The following is a 16,738-nucleotide window of genomic DNA, read 5'->3' on the forward strand; positions in this document are numbered from 1 at the left end:
TATAGTAAATAAAAAAATTATAAAATGAGAATAATTGTTACTAAAACAGAGCGTATATTTGATAGATAAATAAATATTTTTTATATAGATTTCGTAGGAGTTTTGTTGAGTAATAGTACACTATAACTGCGGCGAAAATTCAAAAGTGTTTTGTATACAACTGCGAATAATTTGACATTTCCATCAGCCGTCTCCGCATAATTCCTCCGTTTTGGACGAAGGTATGCATAAACATACACAAAAATTACACTTCCTTTAGCATTTAAGGTAAAAATAATTAAGATAAATGCAAATGTTTTATCAAAATGATTCTTACTATTAAGAGTAGCCCCTAAAATAGATATCATGAAAATAATATATTTATTATAATAATGTACTTTGAACGAAATTTGAGATCATTAAGTCGACGCAATACAAACACAATATTATCTGCAAGGCGAGTCTCAAATTCGAGGTACCGCTGGTTTATTATAACTTCCAAGACCACAGCATTAATGATTCAAAGAACTATTGAACCATCTAAGTTGATTTTTTAACAAGAAATATATTCAAATATACTTATATATATAGATATTCATTCAGTCTAGGCTCGTAAATATTTTATATATTTTTAGATAAAACAATTGTTATACTGAAAGTAATTAATGTATCTAATTAATTAATTACTCGGGATAACGGCTAAATAAAAACTAAAAAACATTGAACAAAGAACGAATTCACAATTCTTTAATGAAAATGTTACTCGTTTCTTTCTTACTTAAAAGGATAATAAAATGTAGTTCAATTAATAAGTCTTTTGTAAATAAGAATGTTTATGTTTCTCCACTAGTTTTCTTGTTAAATATTTAGTCGAGGATAATTTAATAAGTAAAAAGTATTTCAGAAGAATAATTTATGAGTAAAATTCAAATTAAATACCATATACAATACCATTAAAAGCATAGTAATTACGGAATAAATTAATAACAAACTAAAAACTTTTAGTTTTTGTATTACTTTAGATTGAGGTTCTATATTTTTTTTTATATAACATTTGGTTCTGCACTTCTCGCACTCATCATGTTTCTTTTTTAGTTTTTCTCTTTAACTAGGGTTACCTGGAAGAGATCGCTTATTAGCGATAAGGCCGCCCGTTGCATCTCTTATAATTTTTATGTATTGTGTTATTTGTGTTTCTTTTATTGCAACGAAGTGTAAATAAATAAATATTTTTTCGAAGGCGGTTCATCTTCTAACCCGAAATAATTATTGCCCATAAGAGAATGCTTATTGATGACAAGGCCGTGTTTGTTGTTTCGTGCGTTAAAATTATATAGGAACCAATAAAATCCGTATATTGAGAGCTAAGTCAGCCTCGTGGCTTAAGTGATTGATTTCATCCCTGAGGTCCTAGGTTCGAACCCCGGCGATTCACCAATCGTCTTTACTTTCTATGTGCACATTTAACTATCGCTCATGCCCTATGCAAAAATTTACGGCGGATGTCAACCAAGGCTGATCTTAGTTACGTGCATATTAAGACAAAAAAAATCATGAAATAGATAACGATAACGGAGAACAAAGGTTGTAAGCGCCACATGTTTCTTTTGATATATTGAATTATCCAAGCCATTTTTATAGTGAAACATAATATTTTAATATTGTTGATTAGGTAGAAAACTACTAGTTTTGGTTGACATAACTATAACATTTAATTTATGATAGCACACAATGAGAAAATTCGCTAGGCCGTGAACATATAAACTGTTTTTATGCTCTTCCATTTTGTATTTATTAAATATTGCAATATTTATCCTCCTTACTTTGTGGTTTGCGTATTTTCATGCCACAATAATGCAGAGACATGCTTACTGTATGTCAAAGTTTAACACTTTATACCATACCCAAGTCGCAATAAGTTTAAAAAAACGTGTGTGTACTTATGTACACGCGTTAGAAGTTAAACTTCTTTGGCGTAAAAAGACAAAAATGTTTCCAACATTTTTATCCTACGTTTGTAGAAAAAACTACACTAACAGAAGAAAATACTAAAATGTTGGCTATATCTAACGTCAGGGTGTCGGATTTTTGTGACGGTGTGCGCGCACATCGTAAAAATTTACTCTCACAATTTTTCCCTAACGCGCCAAAAGAAGTATAACTTCAAAAACTTACGAAAACTTATGGCTGGCAAAGATATTTTTTAGCTGCAAACTAATTCTATGGTGAACGTATTTAATTTTTTAGCATAATCCTAAATATACTAAAGACTACTAAAGATATTAAAGTAAAGCAAATATGCGCATGACCATTTAATGAAACTAACTGCCAGTTGTAGTGTCTTTAACCGATACAACTTAAAGACTTTAAACGCGTACCAAATCTTTGAAAGTTGGGAACTTATAAATGCGTTGTAAATAACTAGAAATTTTCTCTAAACAATGGAATAAATTACTGTAATAGACTCCAAGTGGTTTAGATATTTTACGAACAGAAAGTGAGGAAGAATGTTATATAAGAACTTACTAGGTCTCGGGAACCAATTTATTTCCATCATAGTTATTTATATTTTTTTTATTTATATATATATTTTTTTTAAAGACCAATTGACCTAGTCCCATACTAAGCTGGTGAAGCTTGTGTTATGGGTACTAGGCAACGGATATACATACATATTATAGATAGATAGACATATAAATACATATTTAAACACCCAAGACCTAAGCACAACACCAAATGCTCATCACATCGATGTTCGCCTCAGCCGGGGATCGAACCCGGGACCCATGGATCGCAGTCAGGGGTACTAACCACTAGACTAATGAGTCGTCGAATTAAAGCAGATATGACTTACTGTAGCAGCTGCAAGCGCCAAATATGTATTGGCGACGGCCCGTTGGTATTCAGTGTTAGAATTGGTGAGTGCCGAGTTGAAAGATGGCCAGTAGATCCAGAGGAATATTGATCCTTTAATAGATAAAAGTAATAAATTTTACTACAACTTTTCAAATAAATACCAACTCTAGGTAAGACTAAAAGTAAACGAAAAGTATCATCAAGATGTCTCTATCTTAAGGGATTATTACCAGACAGCGTAGATTGAGTACCATACAATATTTCCCAACGATCAACAAAAAAACATTTAGTATCAAACAATACAACCATAAAACTGAATTAGGCAGTGGAAACAATAAAAATAAACATTCTTTCCACCTTTTATTTAACGTATGAATTTATTTATTTCGTATGAATTGAATGATCAATGGTGAACATAAAGGATGACCTAAACACAATAGGCATTGAAAATAATTATAGAAATTACTTTTTAGATATTAAAAGTATGGAAGAAGTAATGATATGGCGTGTCGCCAACATGGATAAAAGTATTCAATAATAATACTTTTTATTTGTATTTGACAATAATTACATTACTAACAGAATTAGGCTATGTTCAGATGGCAAAAACTTGACGCGCGTTTTCAAATCGCGCGACTAGACATTGTGGTATTTTCATACAACTGTTCACATGAGCGCGCGTCAACGCGGCGCTCAGAGAAAAAGTCTCTAGACGTAGGTGATCGCGCGTTGACGCGCGCTTTGATATTAATGTAATGTCCGTTTGCTGTTCAGATGAGCGCGCGCTTTCATCGCGATCGCATGTAATTTTGTTAATTTTCGTAATTATATTTTGCCCTCGCATTTAAAATGAGTGAAATTGAAGATATTGACATCGACTTACTAATCGATGAAGTAGAAAAAAGGCCAGCAAGTTGGAATATAGCAAATTTGTATAAAAAATGTAATATAATTTGTATTTTTTTTTCAAAATTGGATGAACCCAATGTGTACGTTTTCTTTTTCTATATTTTTCTTTATAATATAACCACAAAATAATAGCCTCTTCCACGTCCATTTTCTACGTTCTACCGAACTAGACTGACGAGTACTCTCGCAACGCGCGTTAGCGCTCATCATCTGAACGTTCTTCAAATTTGATCGCGCGTTGACGCGCGTTAACGCGCGTTACATGTGAACATAGCCTTAAGGGTCTGTTTCACAATGTACGGATAAGTTCTACATAAGTTCCAAATTAGCTATTTATTACTTATTGGTAGGATAAACACTATTGTTGCGTTTCACGACTGTCAGATACTCGTAGCGCTACTCGTCACATAAAGTCCATCATAAGTTATGAATGTCAAATAGCACAATTTATCTTCCAAATAATTTATGTGTTGCATAGCTATTTGGTACTTTATCCATACATTGTGAAACAGATCCTAAATGTATTAAGTTAACTAGTTTATGTATACATTAAGAAGGAAAGGAGTTTCCAATCCGTAAGCAAGGATATTTGTATCTCTGATAATCTAGAGGCAAAACATTCACTTGCCTCATTATATAAAAAATCGAACCATATCATAATATTGGTGAACTTTAAAACTATAATTTAATTGCTTTTTTTATTTGTAAACTTCAATAAGTCTTATAGTATCGCTGATAATCTACAGTTAAAAAACCTGTCAATCATTAATTATAAAATCGAACCATGTATTAATGTTGGTGAACTTTAAAACTATAATTAATTCGCTTTTTTATTTGCAAACTTCAAGAAGGTCTATTTTTTTAGTATCTTTCTGCTGGAATCCCTTTGAGGTGTATTTTTTTATTTCTATAACAAAATATTTTATACCGATTTCTTGTTCGCAAGAGCACGTGTTAAATATAATAAGATATATAAGATATACGTATAGAAGGAAAAAAATGTGTACAGACGGTCCAGCTGGGTACAGACTAATACAACTCCAATTTATGAGACAAACGATACAAAACTTTATTCTTTAATCTTCACAAATAGACCGCAATCTGGTCTTTTTAAATTATGCTATAAATACAGCAACGTTACAGTTATTATCACCCTAGCCACGCAATCTACGTATTTCATACAATGTTGCGACGTATAAAATTTCCTTTGTATTAGTCATAACTTGTGTAATGTGTGGACAGACCCACGAACAGAGATAAAGAAGATATTTTATACTCTTCCTCATGTATTATCCATACAAGTTGTTGGGTGTGACTTCTTACGGTATTATAGATAAATAAGGAAGGCTAATGAATGCAACTGCAAGTATAAAGCGTACCGAGAAATTTATAAATTACAAACAACCCGCCATGCTTCTCACGGGCACCCGTTATTGCTAAACATTAAAATATGAAATATCTAAACCTTTCTCATGAATCAACCTAGATATTGGTGACTACTACAAATTTCAGATAGATAGATGAATAGACGCGGCGACTTCTTTTTATATAATATAAAAGACATGCTTTCGCTAATCCCCTAACCTCTAATTAACCCCACGAACACATCACGCTACTATTTCGGAAACTTGGGGTAGCGTTAGCATTCTACCAAGAGACCCAGTGACTCCAGAAATCCTCCTACTAAATTATCATAGGTGTTTATTTACAGTAGGGTTGCAATACCTTGCACCCAACGTGTGTATTATTATTTTGTATTATTGCTTATGAACAATATAAAAGTAAAAAGACACCAACAACCCCTTAGTGGTTCTAATGAGTTTAACCTTGGTACCCGTAAAATTATGCACTTTCCTTCCACCAATTATTTTTGCTATTGCAACTAGGAACTGAGGATTTAAGGCCATAATGACGCAGTTCAATTTCACTTCACTTGAACTCACACAGTTCGAAAAGTGAGTTACAGAATCGCAAGGCTGTACAAGCACACTAATTCTTGTTCTGTGTCCCCTTTCAATGTCTTGATACTTAATTAAACAAACTTGCCTTTTCGACAGGGCAGCAATCCTCAGCCGTAACTGCGTCATCGTGGCCTTTGATCCTCAGAATTTTTTTTCGGGCGTACTAACTCTCGATGTTGTCACCACTTTCAATTTACTGCTGAACTGTCTTTTCTTTATTTGCTTCACTTTTTACCTTAGACCTTCTGTACCTGCTGCTGCCTGTCTGATGTTTATGTGACTTATATCTAAAGGCGTGATCCATTGAGCAAAACCAATCTTTTCCCTCGTTCAATCCGATACCGATATCCAATGGTGGATAAATTTTATTTTCGTGTAAAAGCCGACTATCGATGTGGGCAATCAGCTCCTCCTCTCGATTTGATTCTTGGATTCTTTTAAACGCATCTTCATAGGGGTGTATTTCGCATTAAGACGAAGAAATTTACCCTGGATAATTTTCTAGAGGAAAATATTCAGCTTGAACGATGAGACTTCTTCTGTGATCCGTCATTCATCTTAAAGTTCCTCTTTGTAAACAAATATGTGATATAACACAATTTACATAACAATATTTTTCCGAAGTAGTTCGACTTTACTAATAATTGAGGGTATTATAATGTCTACCCACATTTTAGTCCACTTACTAATACGCACTCAACCGGAAACACGTATAATCTGTCAGAGCGCCCGACGCGAACTCAATTACCCCCTACAATCTGACAAATGCGACACTTAAATATATAAAAATAAAAGTACTTTTAGTACAAAATTCAGCCCAAGAATCCGATTTCTAGAGAAATTGTATTAAAAAAAAGACAAACTGGTAATGGATTGCGGTTCATTTTTCGGATTTGACTTTAGAAACAAGACTATTCAGTGAGTGTTTAGTCTTCAATTAAATAATTAGGGAGAAATAGAAGGTATAGAAGGCTGATCAGTGATCACTGAGGAAAAATAATCACCATACATACCGAAAACTGAGACCAAGAACAAAAATTATAGCGCTACTGTTTATCGTTATTTGAATAAACAAAAAGCAAACGAAATTCTATACTGTATGTCCCAATATAAATGCGACCCTTAGAAGAAAAATATTTGAAGGTTCGCTCGTATTTTGGTTATTTGAAATCAATTTCATATTGGTGAATGTGTACATACGAAAATGCCTCGACGAAGTTATTGATTGTAAATAAAGCTTAGCTTATAATATCTTACTATGTCGTTTTTTAATTGTATGAATGGGCGTTGCCAATGTTTGTGATGTACGGGATTTATAAAGAGAAAAAGTCCTTGTTTGTATAATATGCCGTTAACGTTTGTTATTGATAGAGGACAACTCTTTATTTTTAATTTATGTTATTATTATTAATTACTTAAGATGTGGAACATGGTTTAATGGTTGCAGCTCCTTACAAACGTTGTGTAAAATTTCGATTAAAAAGAGTGACGGAGAGTTTATTGCCAGTTCTTCTCTTCCGTTCTACGCCCTTGATTTGATAACTGGCACTAAATGTAAAATTAGAAGCATAAATATGTATTTCTTTACTGACAAGTCATAAGTGTACAATGTGTTACCTATATGATTAAATGATTTTTTAATTGTATTATAATTAAAGTATTTAATTCACGTAATGTATAGTTCACATATAATTCATCATAAGTTAAACATGCTTTACACTTCTTAATAATATATGATACATGACGAAGCAAGCAATTACGAAAAACAATAGCCGTCTAGGAAAGAAAAGCTTAGCGAAGTTAACGTGCTTGGCCAAGATTCTGCAGTTGAGTTCTCTTTATAACTATGTTTACAAAAAAATATATTTTACTTTACAATTTTTCTTAGATTTTATTTTATGTATGTTGTCTTTAATACGGTGCTTAATGATTTACTTTTGAATACTTCAAAAAACTTTTTTGACAAACAAAATATAAATTCTTGAACAAATCCTTTCCGTACGTTATATCATTTAAATAATTATATATTATAAACTTTATGTTTAGAAATGTTGTCAATGAGTCTTAAATACATACCAATCATAGCCGTTACATCCGACATATAGCTCGGGCCATTCAGGTCAACCACATTTTCCGCAGTTTCTGATTTTTTTTTCTTCCCTTTCATAGCCAAGCTCACACCGAGGCCGAAATAAGCCCCAAACGCATGAATTGCAATTGATCCACCGACGTCAGCTGCCTTTAGGGAAATTAAATGGTTGTCAGTATCTTGAGCCACAGTTTTTACAATAATACAGAATCAATATAATATGGCTATTGGTTAAGCACTTGGTTTTCAATACTGAGATTATATGTTCCAATGTAATGTAATTTCTTCTATAACCGCAATTAAAACGGTATGTTTAGATCCAAAAATTAAGACGTGTGTCCGGCACAGACAGCTACCTACTAGCCGATAATAGGCAATACGAACATAATATATATCCTGTCACACAATATGAACATACAATGTAAAATTTAATCAGGAAAGATTTTCCGATATAAAAAGGACAATAATGTAATGGCGAAAGATGCCTCGTTAGGCAACCTCCGGAAGAAAAGAGGAATTGTAATTGATAGCACGTGATCGCGTGGACGTTCGCCAACGAGATGGACCGATAAAGTTGAAGGGTTTTGCCGGCGACGCACTCGCGAGAGAGCGCCCCTCTGACATTGAGAGCGTTCATGGGCGGCGGTATCACTTAACATCAGGTAATCCTCCTCCCGTTTGCCACCTGTTCTTTGACTAAGACTTGTATTCCTCAAAATTATACACCAATATAAGTCGCGTAGGACTAAAATCGGTGGAAGGAAATCATTTGTGTCAGAAGGATCAAGTTGAGTAGGAGCTCTTCAGCTGACTGCGATGCTCAGGTTTAGAAAGAGAGACCGAGAAACGAATCGAAAGTGGACTAAATTTTATTTTCACTGAAGTCATACATTTGATTTATATTTATATAGAATATATAAATATATGCAAATAAGTTTAAGATAAATGACTAGATACTGTAAGTTGTTGTCTCAGAGTTGAAGAATTATTTATGCATTTATCATGATTAAATATGTTCTCAATAGGTTGAAACTAAAGACGCAATTCTGTGCCTTATAATTAATCAAGTCAGCTATTAACTAATCAGGCGTTAGGACAGTCTTTGAATAGGTTATATAATAATCTGTATACACTAACTGATACTTATTAAAAGTTATGCCAATTAAACAAAGAGTTCCATATAAAAATGTTTTAACAAACAATACAGCTTCATAGGACTTTTTTGAGGATATATTTTTAAAATCAAATATCATTTTTTACCATACGTTTTCCTTTGTTCGTTGGTATACCAATGAAAGAAAAATATTATGCTCTTGTGTATACAGTATACATGTTTTCGTGTACAACGTTTGCGTTCGTTAAGCCGTGTCGTTTCCAGTTTTTGCAAGAATTTTGAGGTATGTTTTTCTACCGTTTATTAAGTTCGCATTTTCAATTTAAATTTTGAAACGTTTAGAATATTGCATCATCGTAGTGAACATATATAACGAATCTTTAAAACGGATAATAACCTTGCTATATATTAATAAGATAAATATTGAAATATGCCGTTTTGAGTAAATATTATTTATATATGTTTCACGTCATAAATATATATTTACTAGCTGATCCGGCAAACGTCGTTTTGCCATGTATATAATATATAATAAAAAATAGGAGTTGATCGTAGAGGGGGGAAAATTAGGGGTTGTATGTATTTTTTAATGCTGTATCATTAAAAAAAATCTAAATATTAAAAAAAAATAAGGTGTACTACAACAACATTTAGGGGGATGAAAAATAGATGTTGTCCGATTCTCAGACATACCCAATATGCACACAAAATTACATGAGAATCGGTCGAACCGTTTCGGAGGAATTTAACCACAAACACCGCGACACGAGAATTTTATATATTAGATTATTTATATATTTTATTAATAACGCAGAATAATTAATAAAACACTGTGATAAATCCGTTCCTCCGTTCCCTTGATCACTATTAAATATAATTTAAAATTGCCTATGCTCTGTGGTCGTTAAAAGGAAAGTTATTAGTGAACGATACGTTTATGTCGCCGTCGCCGGAATTACATCCTTCAAAGAAAACAATGACTAACACTATATCGGAGTGATACAATTAAAGAATTAGCTTACATAGCGAAACTGATGCTTGAGAGAAGATATCCATCCCGGGATCGTGAGAATATATGTTAATAATTTAAACATATAGCTGTAATTACTAATGAAAATAAATTCTCTATATAATATAATTAACGAAATTACTTTAAATACGTCCTCAACCAGCCAGAAGTTGAAGCAACCCACGGCTGTTTCAATAATAGCTATGAAAAGCAGCTGAAGTCCACTGGCGACCCCAAGAACGGCACCAAATGTGATCAAAACTGTAGCCGACATTATATCTGCTTCTGCAAATAAAAAAGACAATTTTAATTAGAAATAAACTTTAAACAAACCTATGATTTTTTATATACCAGGGGGCAGACGGGCCAGAGGCTCATCTGATGTTAAATAACACTCATAACATCTAAATGGGCTCGCGAGTGGGTTGCCGACCTTTTATGAACTTGATGACTTTGACTTGAACTATGAACGAATTGGTTCAGAAATACTTTAGTGGGCAGTTGGTTGAGGCATCCAAGGTGATAAGGCCTCAAATGATTCTGGTTACCGACATTTAAATTGGCTTCACAGAATCTTTATTCTCTTGTATATTACACGATTACTATTAATTACTTAAGTTGTAATGTGGAACATGGTGTAATGGTTGCAGTTCTTTAAAAAATTATACACAAAACTTGGCGATTAAAAAGAGTGGCGGAGTTTATTGTCAGTTCTTCTCTCCCGTTCTACGCCCTTGATTTCAGAACTGGCAATGTAAAATTAGAAGCATTTAATATATATGTATTTCTTTTTTGACGTTCGTAAATGTATTTTGATTTGATTAATACATTATTTTATTCATTTAAAAATAGTAAATACATTTTACTCTATGATATTGGTTGTCATTTGTCAAGTTTAAAAAATTAAATTTTTATTTGATATTTGACCAATGTCATATTTTGATTATTCTATATTCCCAACAGTTAAAACGTTTCACCCAAGTAAAAATAAAACTGCGAGGGACTTCAAATCGGTTTAGTTTGTTTTGCTTACAAAAAATCATAGGATATGTGTGTGATTGAATTACAAATATGGATCAAATAAAATTATGGATGCATACATTTTTACAAAGGAATAAACAAGTAGGCATATTAGGACAAAAACATCAAAAAACATATTCTCAGTGATGTGATTATCACGTTAATGTATTAGCGAAAATCAACAAATATTTATGACAAATGTTAGGTTAGGTGAGGTTATATTAAAATTAAATTGATGTTACTTTGAAAATGCAATTTACGGGTTTGCTCAAGTAATTAAAGTCTAATTTGTACATAATTTATTGTATCTAAGTTTAATATTACTCAGCATTATACTTTTGTATATTTTAGTTCAAATAATTAAATATATATCATATTTGTATATTTTATAGTTTATATCGTCAGTTAAATTACATAGCCATTGAGTCAAGTCTGTTTAAGAAAGTTAATTTTACCCAAAATGTCCATTACAAAATACGAAATTAAATAGGAAATATTTTTGTTTCATTGAATCTGGCGGCGAATTTAATTTGAGGGAGGATAATTTGGAAAGGAGGCCGAAGTCTAATCATCTATATTGTACTGAAATTCATCAGAAAGGCAGAAGCTAAATATGTCTGCTCCTTACTCCACTATACTTTAAAACAAAGACCGAAGACCGATAAAGGTCTTATTTTGTTTGTGTTTTTCTGTGTATGTATTATTTTGTATGTGATATAACTGTAAAAAGTTGCCGTGTTATTGTAATCTGTATCGGTAGCGCATTTTGTTGAAAAAATCTAAATTATTGACACAGACAAAGCATACAATTTAGCTATATTTTTAATGTTTCTAATGGCAGAGGCCGCTGACCTCCACTTGCTATACCACTGACACATCCCATCCCCTTCTTTTACTCCTATAATATTAAAATTCGAAATTCAAAAATGATTTATTCATATAGGTAACAAAGTTGTACACTTTGTTACCACGCCATGAACGTCAAAAAATAAATGTATATGAAATGCTACTAATTTTAAATTTACTGCCAGTTCTCAAATCAAGGGCGTAGAACGAAAGAGAAGAACTGGAAATAAACTCTTCCGTAATGGGTGATTTTGACCTACTCGATTCCAAAAAGTTTCTGAATAACAAACACGCCAAATCTATCCCTTTTTAAATTATGTCACATACATCAGAGTACTCTTAATAATGTCCAGGCCAAGCAATTAAAATAACCTTTTTCAAACAGAAATTATTCGGAAGCGAAACAGAAATAAAGCAATTAGCTTGGAACTCTAGCACACATGGGTAACCGTATGCGGTAAGCTCGTTTGAAATTATTCAAAATTTGCTTGTTTTATATCCCACACACTACCCGATTATTGAATGGTAAACGGATGAATTCAAATTGTGGTTTACATACCATTATTAAGGGATGATTTTAAAATTACAAGGAATTTCTATCATATATGTGTTTTATGGTTATTGGATTTTAAATTTTTTTTGGTCCTTTAAGTAGATACTTGAAAGTAAAGATTTCCCAATGGTAGCTTACGGTTGCCAAACTTGGGCATTATTTCAGAAACATCTTTCAAATTTGAGAACATGCAAAAAAGGAATGGAAAGAAGCATTGTCGGTGTAACACTGAGACATCGCAAAAGAGCAGAAAAGATAAGATTAACGACTAAAGTAGTGGAATTTATAAAAAAAATAAGGCAATTGAAATGGCGCTAGACCAGGCACATGACGAGAGGTAGCAATTTAAAATGGACAAAAAATATTACAGAATGGCAACCGATATAGAAAAATGAAAAGAGGAAGACAGGGCAAGAGATAGGCAGACGACACAAAGAGAATAGGAGGCACAACTTAGACATGAAGAGTAACATTAGAAAAGAACGGAAGCTGCTGGAAGAGGCCTATGTGTCACTGGCGACCAAAACCGGCACATCTGATGTATTAAATTAAGTTAGGTTATGTAACTAAAACAAATGTTTATATATTTATATCAGCAATAAAGTCTTATTTGTAGAGTAGACTAAATTTTAATCCTTCATTTCTTTACTATTAAAAAGGAATCTTGTAAAAGTTACAATTAACATTCGTATATAGGTGGTTATTATTATTATTATTAGTGTGAAATTTTAGAGTAGGTTAATGAACATCGTAATAAACTATTTAAAAATATAAAAATAGCATTATGTGACTAATAAATAGTAATAATTTCTTAGACGATCACAGATATGTGTGCAAGAAGTGACGTTTTTGATGTTTTTTTTAATACATATTTATTCTATTAAGTAATCATCAATCAATTACAATGGAAAGTAATTGAAGTAACCAAATAATTAATAGACTTACATATTTCTTAATTTTCTTAAGTATCACTTTAAAAACTTACCCAACAGCAATTTCTTTGTTAGGTATATTGTGTTGTCCTTCATATGGTAAAAGGATTGGCAGAGTAATGCCCATTGTATGACGAGCGCTGCAAGGAACCAATTAAAGCCAAGGGCACTGTAGGAGTATTTCTTCAAGAATGTCATCAGGAAACCGAAACCGATGAATATCATCACATGAGTGTCTTCAAAACCTGGAAATATATTAAATTTATAACACACGTATATATATATAGCGCTATATCACCTACATCATACCACATACACAAATAATACAAAATTCCACCCGTATCACCTCGATGTCCGCCGTTCCACGAATGTGCGTTTTTCAAGGCAATTTTTGAAACGCACCACCGCATATGGAACCAGCTGCCCACTGAAGTATTTCCGAACTAATTTGACTTCAAGAAAAGAGCGTACCAATTCTTAAATGGCCGGCAACGCACTTGCGAGCCCTCTGGCTTTAAGAGTGTCCATGGGCGGCGGTATCACTTAACATCAGGTGAGCCTCTTGGCCGTTTGCCCCCTGTTCTATAAAAAAGAAATCACATCCTCACGTACAAAGCCTCACTTTTACACCACCACACACACAGCCGAATTAGTTACTACTTAGTTGAATGTATTGAATAATTTTTATTGACTTTTCCTGTTGTAAATGAACTTTTTCGTAAATAAGTATTCCATCTTTGGCTATATGTTTACTATATTTTTTTTGTTATATATAATTAACGAGTATATTAGCTTTAGGATTACGAAATAAATAAATATATCTTTTTAAACAAAGCCTTAGTTTGCCTGAATACTTTTCCCTGGTTTTATACATAGTTTCTTAAGACACTTTGTGCGCTTCAAATAGACATTACGCGAATGACATACACCTAAAGTACGATGCAAAGTTAATTATTCCACTCATTCGAGTTTAAATTATTAACGTATTTGGCAGCGAGACCCGACCCACGAAAAACACCTCAGCCCTTCACACACCCTTGATATCTCTCGGTGTTCGCCAAGGCATTCAACCCAAAGGCTACAGCCTAATGATGAATTTTGGGTTTTAGTATTGTAATACTACTAGTATTTATTTATCCAGCCGATAAATGCAGTGCTAGTATGTATCAAATAGACTAACGTATGTGCCACGACTTAGGGTTCTTCAAGAAAAGGGCGTACCAATTCTTAAAAGGCCGGCAACTTACTTGGGAGCACACATCAGAGCTTCCTGCTAATGTGCTCCTATTATATAAATAAATGAACGCGCCAATCTCCTATGCATTCGTGTGTTCGCACGTAACACACTCTGGACAAATTCCAAATTACATTTTAAAATGTCTTGATAAGCTTTAGTATGGTGGCATTTCATACTTAACTTTAAAATTTCTGCTGTTTTTAAAAGTGAAACATTGTTAAAACTAATGATGCATTTAGTACTAATATAATGACAGAGATACGTAACTATAACAGAGATTTTTGTTATTACATTAAATGTAAACAAATGTTCATTTAATTTTTAACCTTAAATCGTTAGCAATACAGCTGAAAAGGTGAATTCAGTGTTATACCTGTGAATACGACAGCTATAAAGTGTTCAGTGGAACAAGCTATGGAAATAAAAGTAGCAGAGACGAACTTAAAATAAATAATGTTTAACAATAGTTTAATCTTCTTTCTGGAATTTCCTGTCAATGTTATACAAAAAGTTGTTAAGAGAAATAATTAGTAGTGCTTAATCAAAGGGAATTAGATAGAAAATATATTTTAAAAAAACTGTGGGAAACCGAAAAAGGTGGGAATTAGAACCCACCAGGAACGTAAAACGTAAAATAAAAGAGATAGCGGGGAATATTTGGAAAATAGTAGCGAAGATGAGAATGGAAGAATTTGAAGGAGACCTTCATTCCATCGGAGGTCGTGTACTAATATTAAATATAATAAAATATATTTAATATAATCCTTATTATAGTACTAGAATATAGGGTGTTTCTTATTTTTATTTTATTATATCTATTTACCGACAAATAATAACGAAATATATAATATAATAATAATAATAAAAATTTTATATGTTCCGACTTTTCAGTAATACAACTTGCTCGTAAAATATTATACTAACGCATAAAACTGGGTTAATATGGCAATATTTAAATCATAACGTCAATAGTATCAACTTGCATAGCACTCACTGAAAAGCACGAAACCTACGAGTAGTTTAATAAATTCGCGTTTATATCCGTAAAGTTTTACATAAACCAAATACATACACTTTATAATTTATTAATCATTATGTATGTATAATAAAGTACACACATACAAGTACAAAGTAAACCTTTGATCAGATACGAAAAATATTAAATGAAAAATTGCTCTCGAAATCGTACACTGATGGTTAATGCGCCTCCGGGGTATGATGAAAAAAATTATTCACGTGAAAGCATCATCTGCGCGGTTTTCAATTTATTGCCCACAGCTTTGAGGTATGAAACCTTTACCATAAAAATATAACATTACATATCCCGACTTTGCCCAGTCTCGTCTTGCCTTGCTTAAGAGGTTTATCTATAAACTATAAAATATTATTACTAAAAACTTTAGAGGTGTCAAGGGACACCCGGATGGAACGAAATTCCTTTCGATTAATTTATATGTTAATTGGTATCATAACAGTATGATAGATTTTCTCGACACCAATCTTACGACGAAAAAAAAAGCCAACATCACGAGGTGTTCCCAGGCGGTCACCCATCCAAGTACTGACTTCGCCCGACGTTGCTTAACTTTGGTGATCGGACGAGAACCGGTGTATTACAATAGCAAATAGCAAAAAAGTGTCGTGACAACTTTTCGTAAGAATTTTTTCCGTCTAGCACCCTTTCACGACGCGCGATAAGGAACTTCGTTCCAAAACACGTGGAATTTTAATTTACAATTCGTCATTTGAGATTTCAATAAATTATTTTGCATAAAATATAAAAGACTAATATTTCTAAAATTCTCTTTACAAAATTTTAATTTTAAAAATATAACTTCTATAAGGTAATTCGCCCTCCTCACTCTCTCTTAATCGATCTCAATAGCTCTCTCCCTTTTCTTCAACAAAAACGCTTCACATCTTCGTGACGCTAATATTATTATTATTGCGTTTCATCCGTAAAAAATTAACCTCATGCGCCTAAAGAGGTCTTCAAAAACTCGCTAACGTTTAATTAACTTTACACTGTGTGCCTGCAATGTTGTTTCCAGAATACAAGTAATTCTGCACATAAATAGAAAATTAAATAATGCAGAACTTTGAGAATTCAAAGAGTCGTCAAGAGTTTATATAAATTGTTAAACACAGAACATTAACATTGTCGTCCCTTATTAATTCCCAAGGTTCAAAATCAGCAGAGTTTTCCAAATTCCGTCTGCACAATCCAACCTAG

General features: G+C 32.6%; 1 protein-coding gene across 3 annotated transcripts in view; it reads right to left on the bottom strand.

The window, feature by feature from the left end:
• Positions 1-16,738, bottom strand: part of LOC125060381 (ammonium transporter Rh type B) — a 51,073-nt gene that overhangs the window by 14,742 nt on the left and 19,593 nt on the right. For all 3 annotated transcript variants that reach the window (XM_047665262.1, XM_047665260.1, XM_047665261.1), the window contains 4 exons: positions 13,322-13,513; positions 10,060-10,202; positions 7,782-7,944; positions 2,834-2,946 (listed from right to left, as the gene is read on the bottom strand). In XM_047665262.1, the coding sequence (XP_047521218.1) occupies positions 2,834-2,946; positions 7,782-7,944; positions 10,060-10,202; positions 13,322-13,513 (611 nt within the window). The remainder of the gene's footprint in view (positions 1-2,833; positions 2,947-7,781; positions 7,945-10,059; positions 10,203-13,321; positions 13,514-16,738) is intronic.

This window comes from Pieris napi, chromosome 21 (assembly GCF_905475465.1).
Source record: "Pieris napi chromosome 21, ilPieNapi1.2, whole genome shotgun sequence".
NCBI lineage: Eukaryota > Metazoa > Arthropoda > Insecta > Lepidoptera > Pieridae > Pieris > Pieris napi.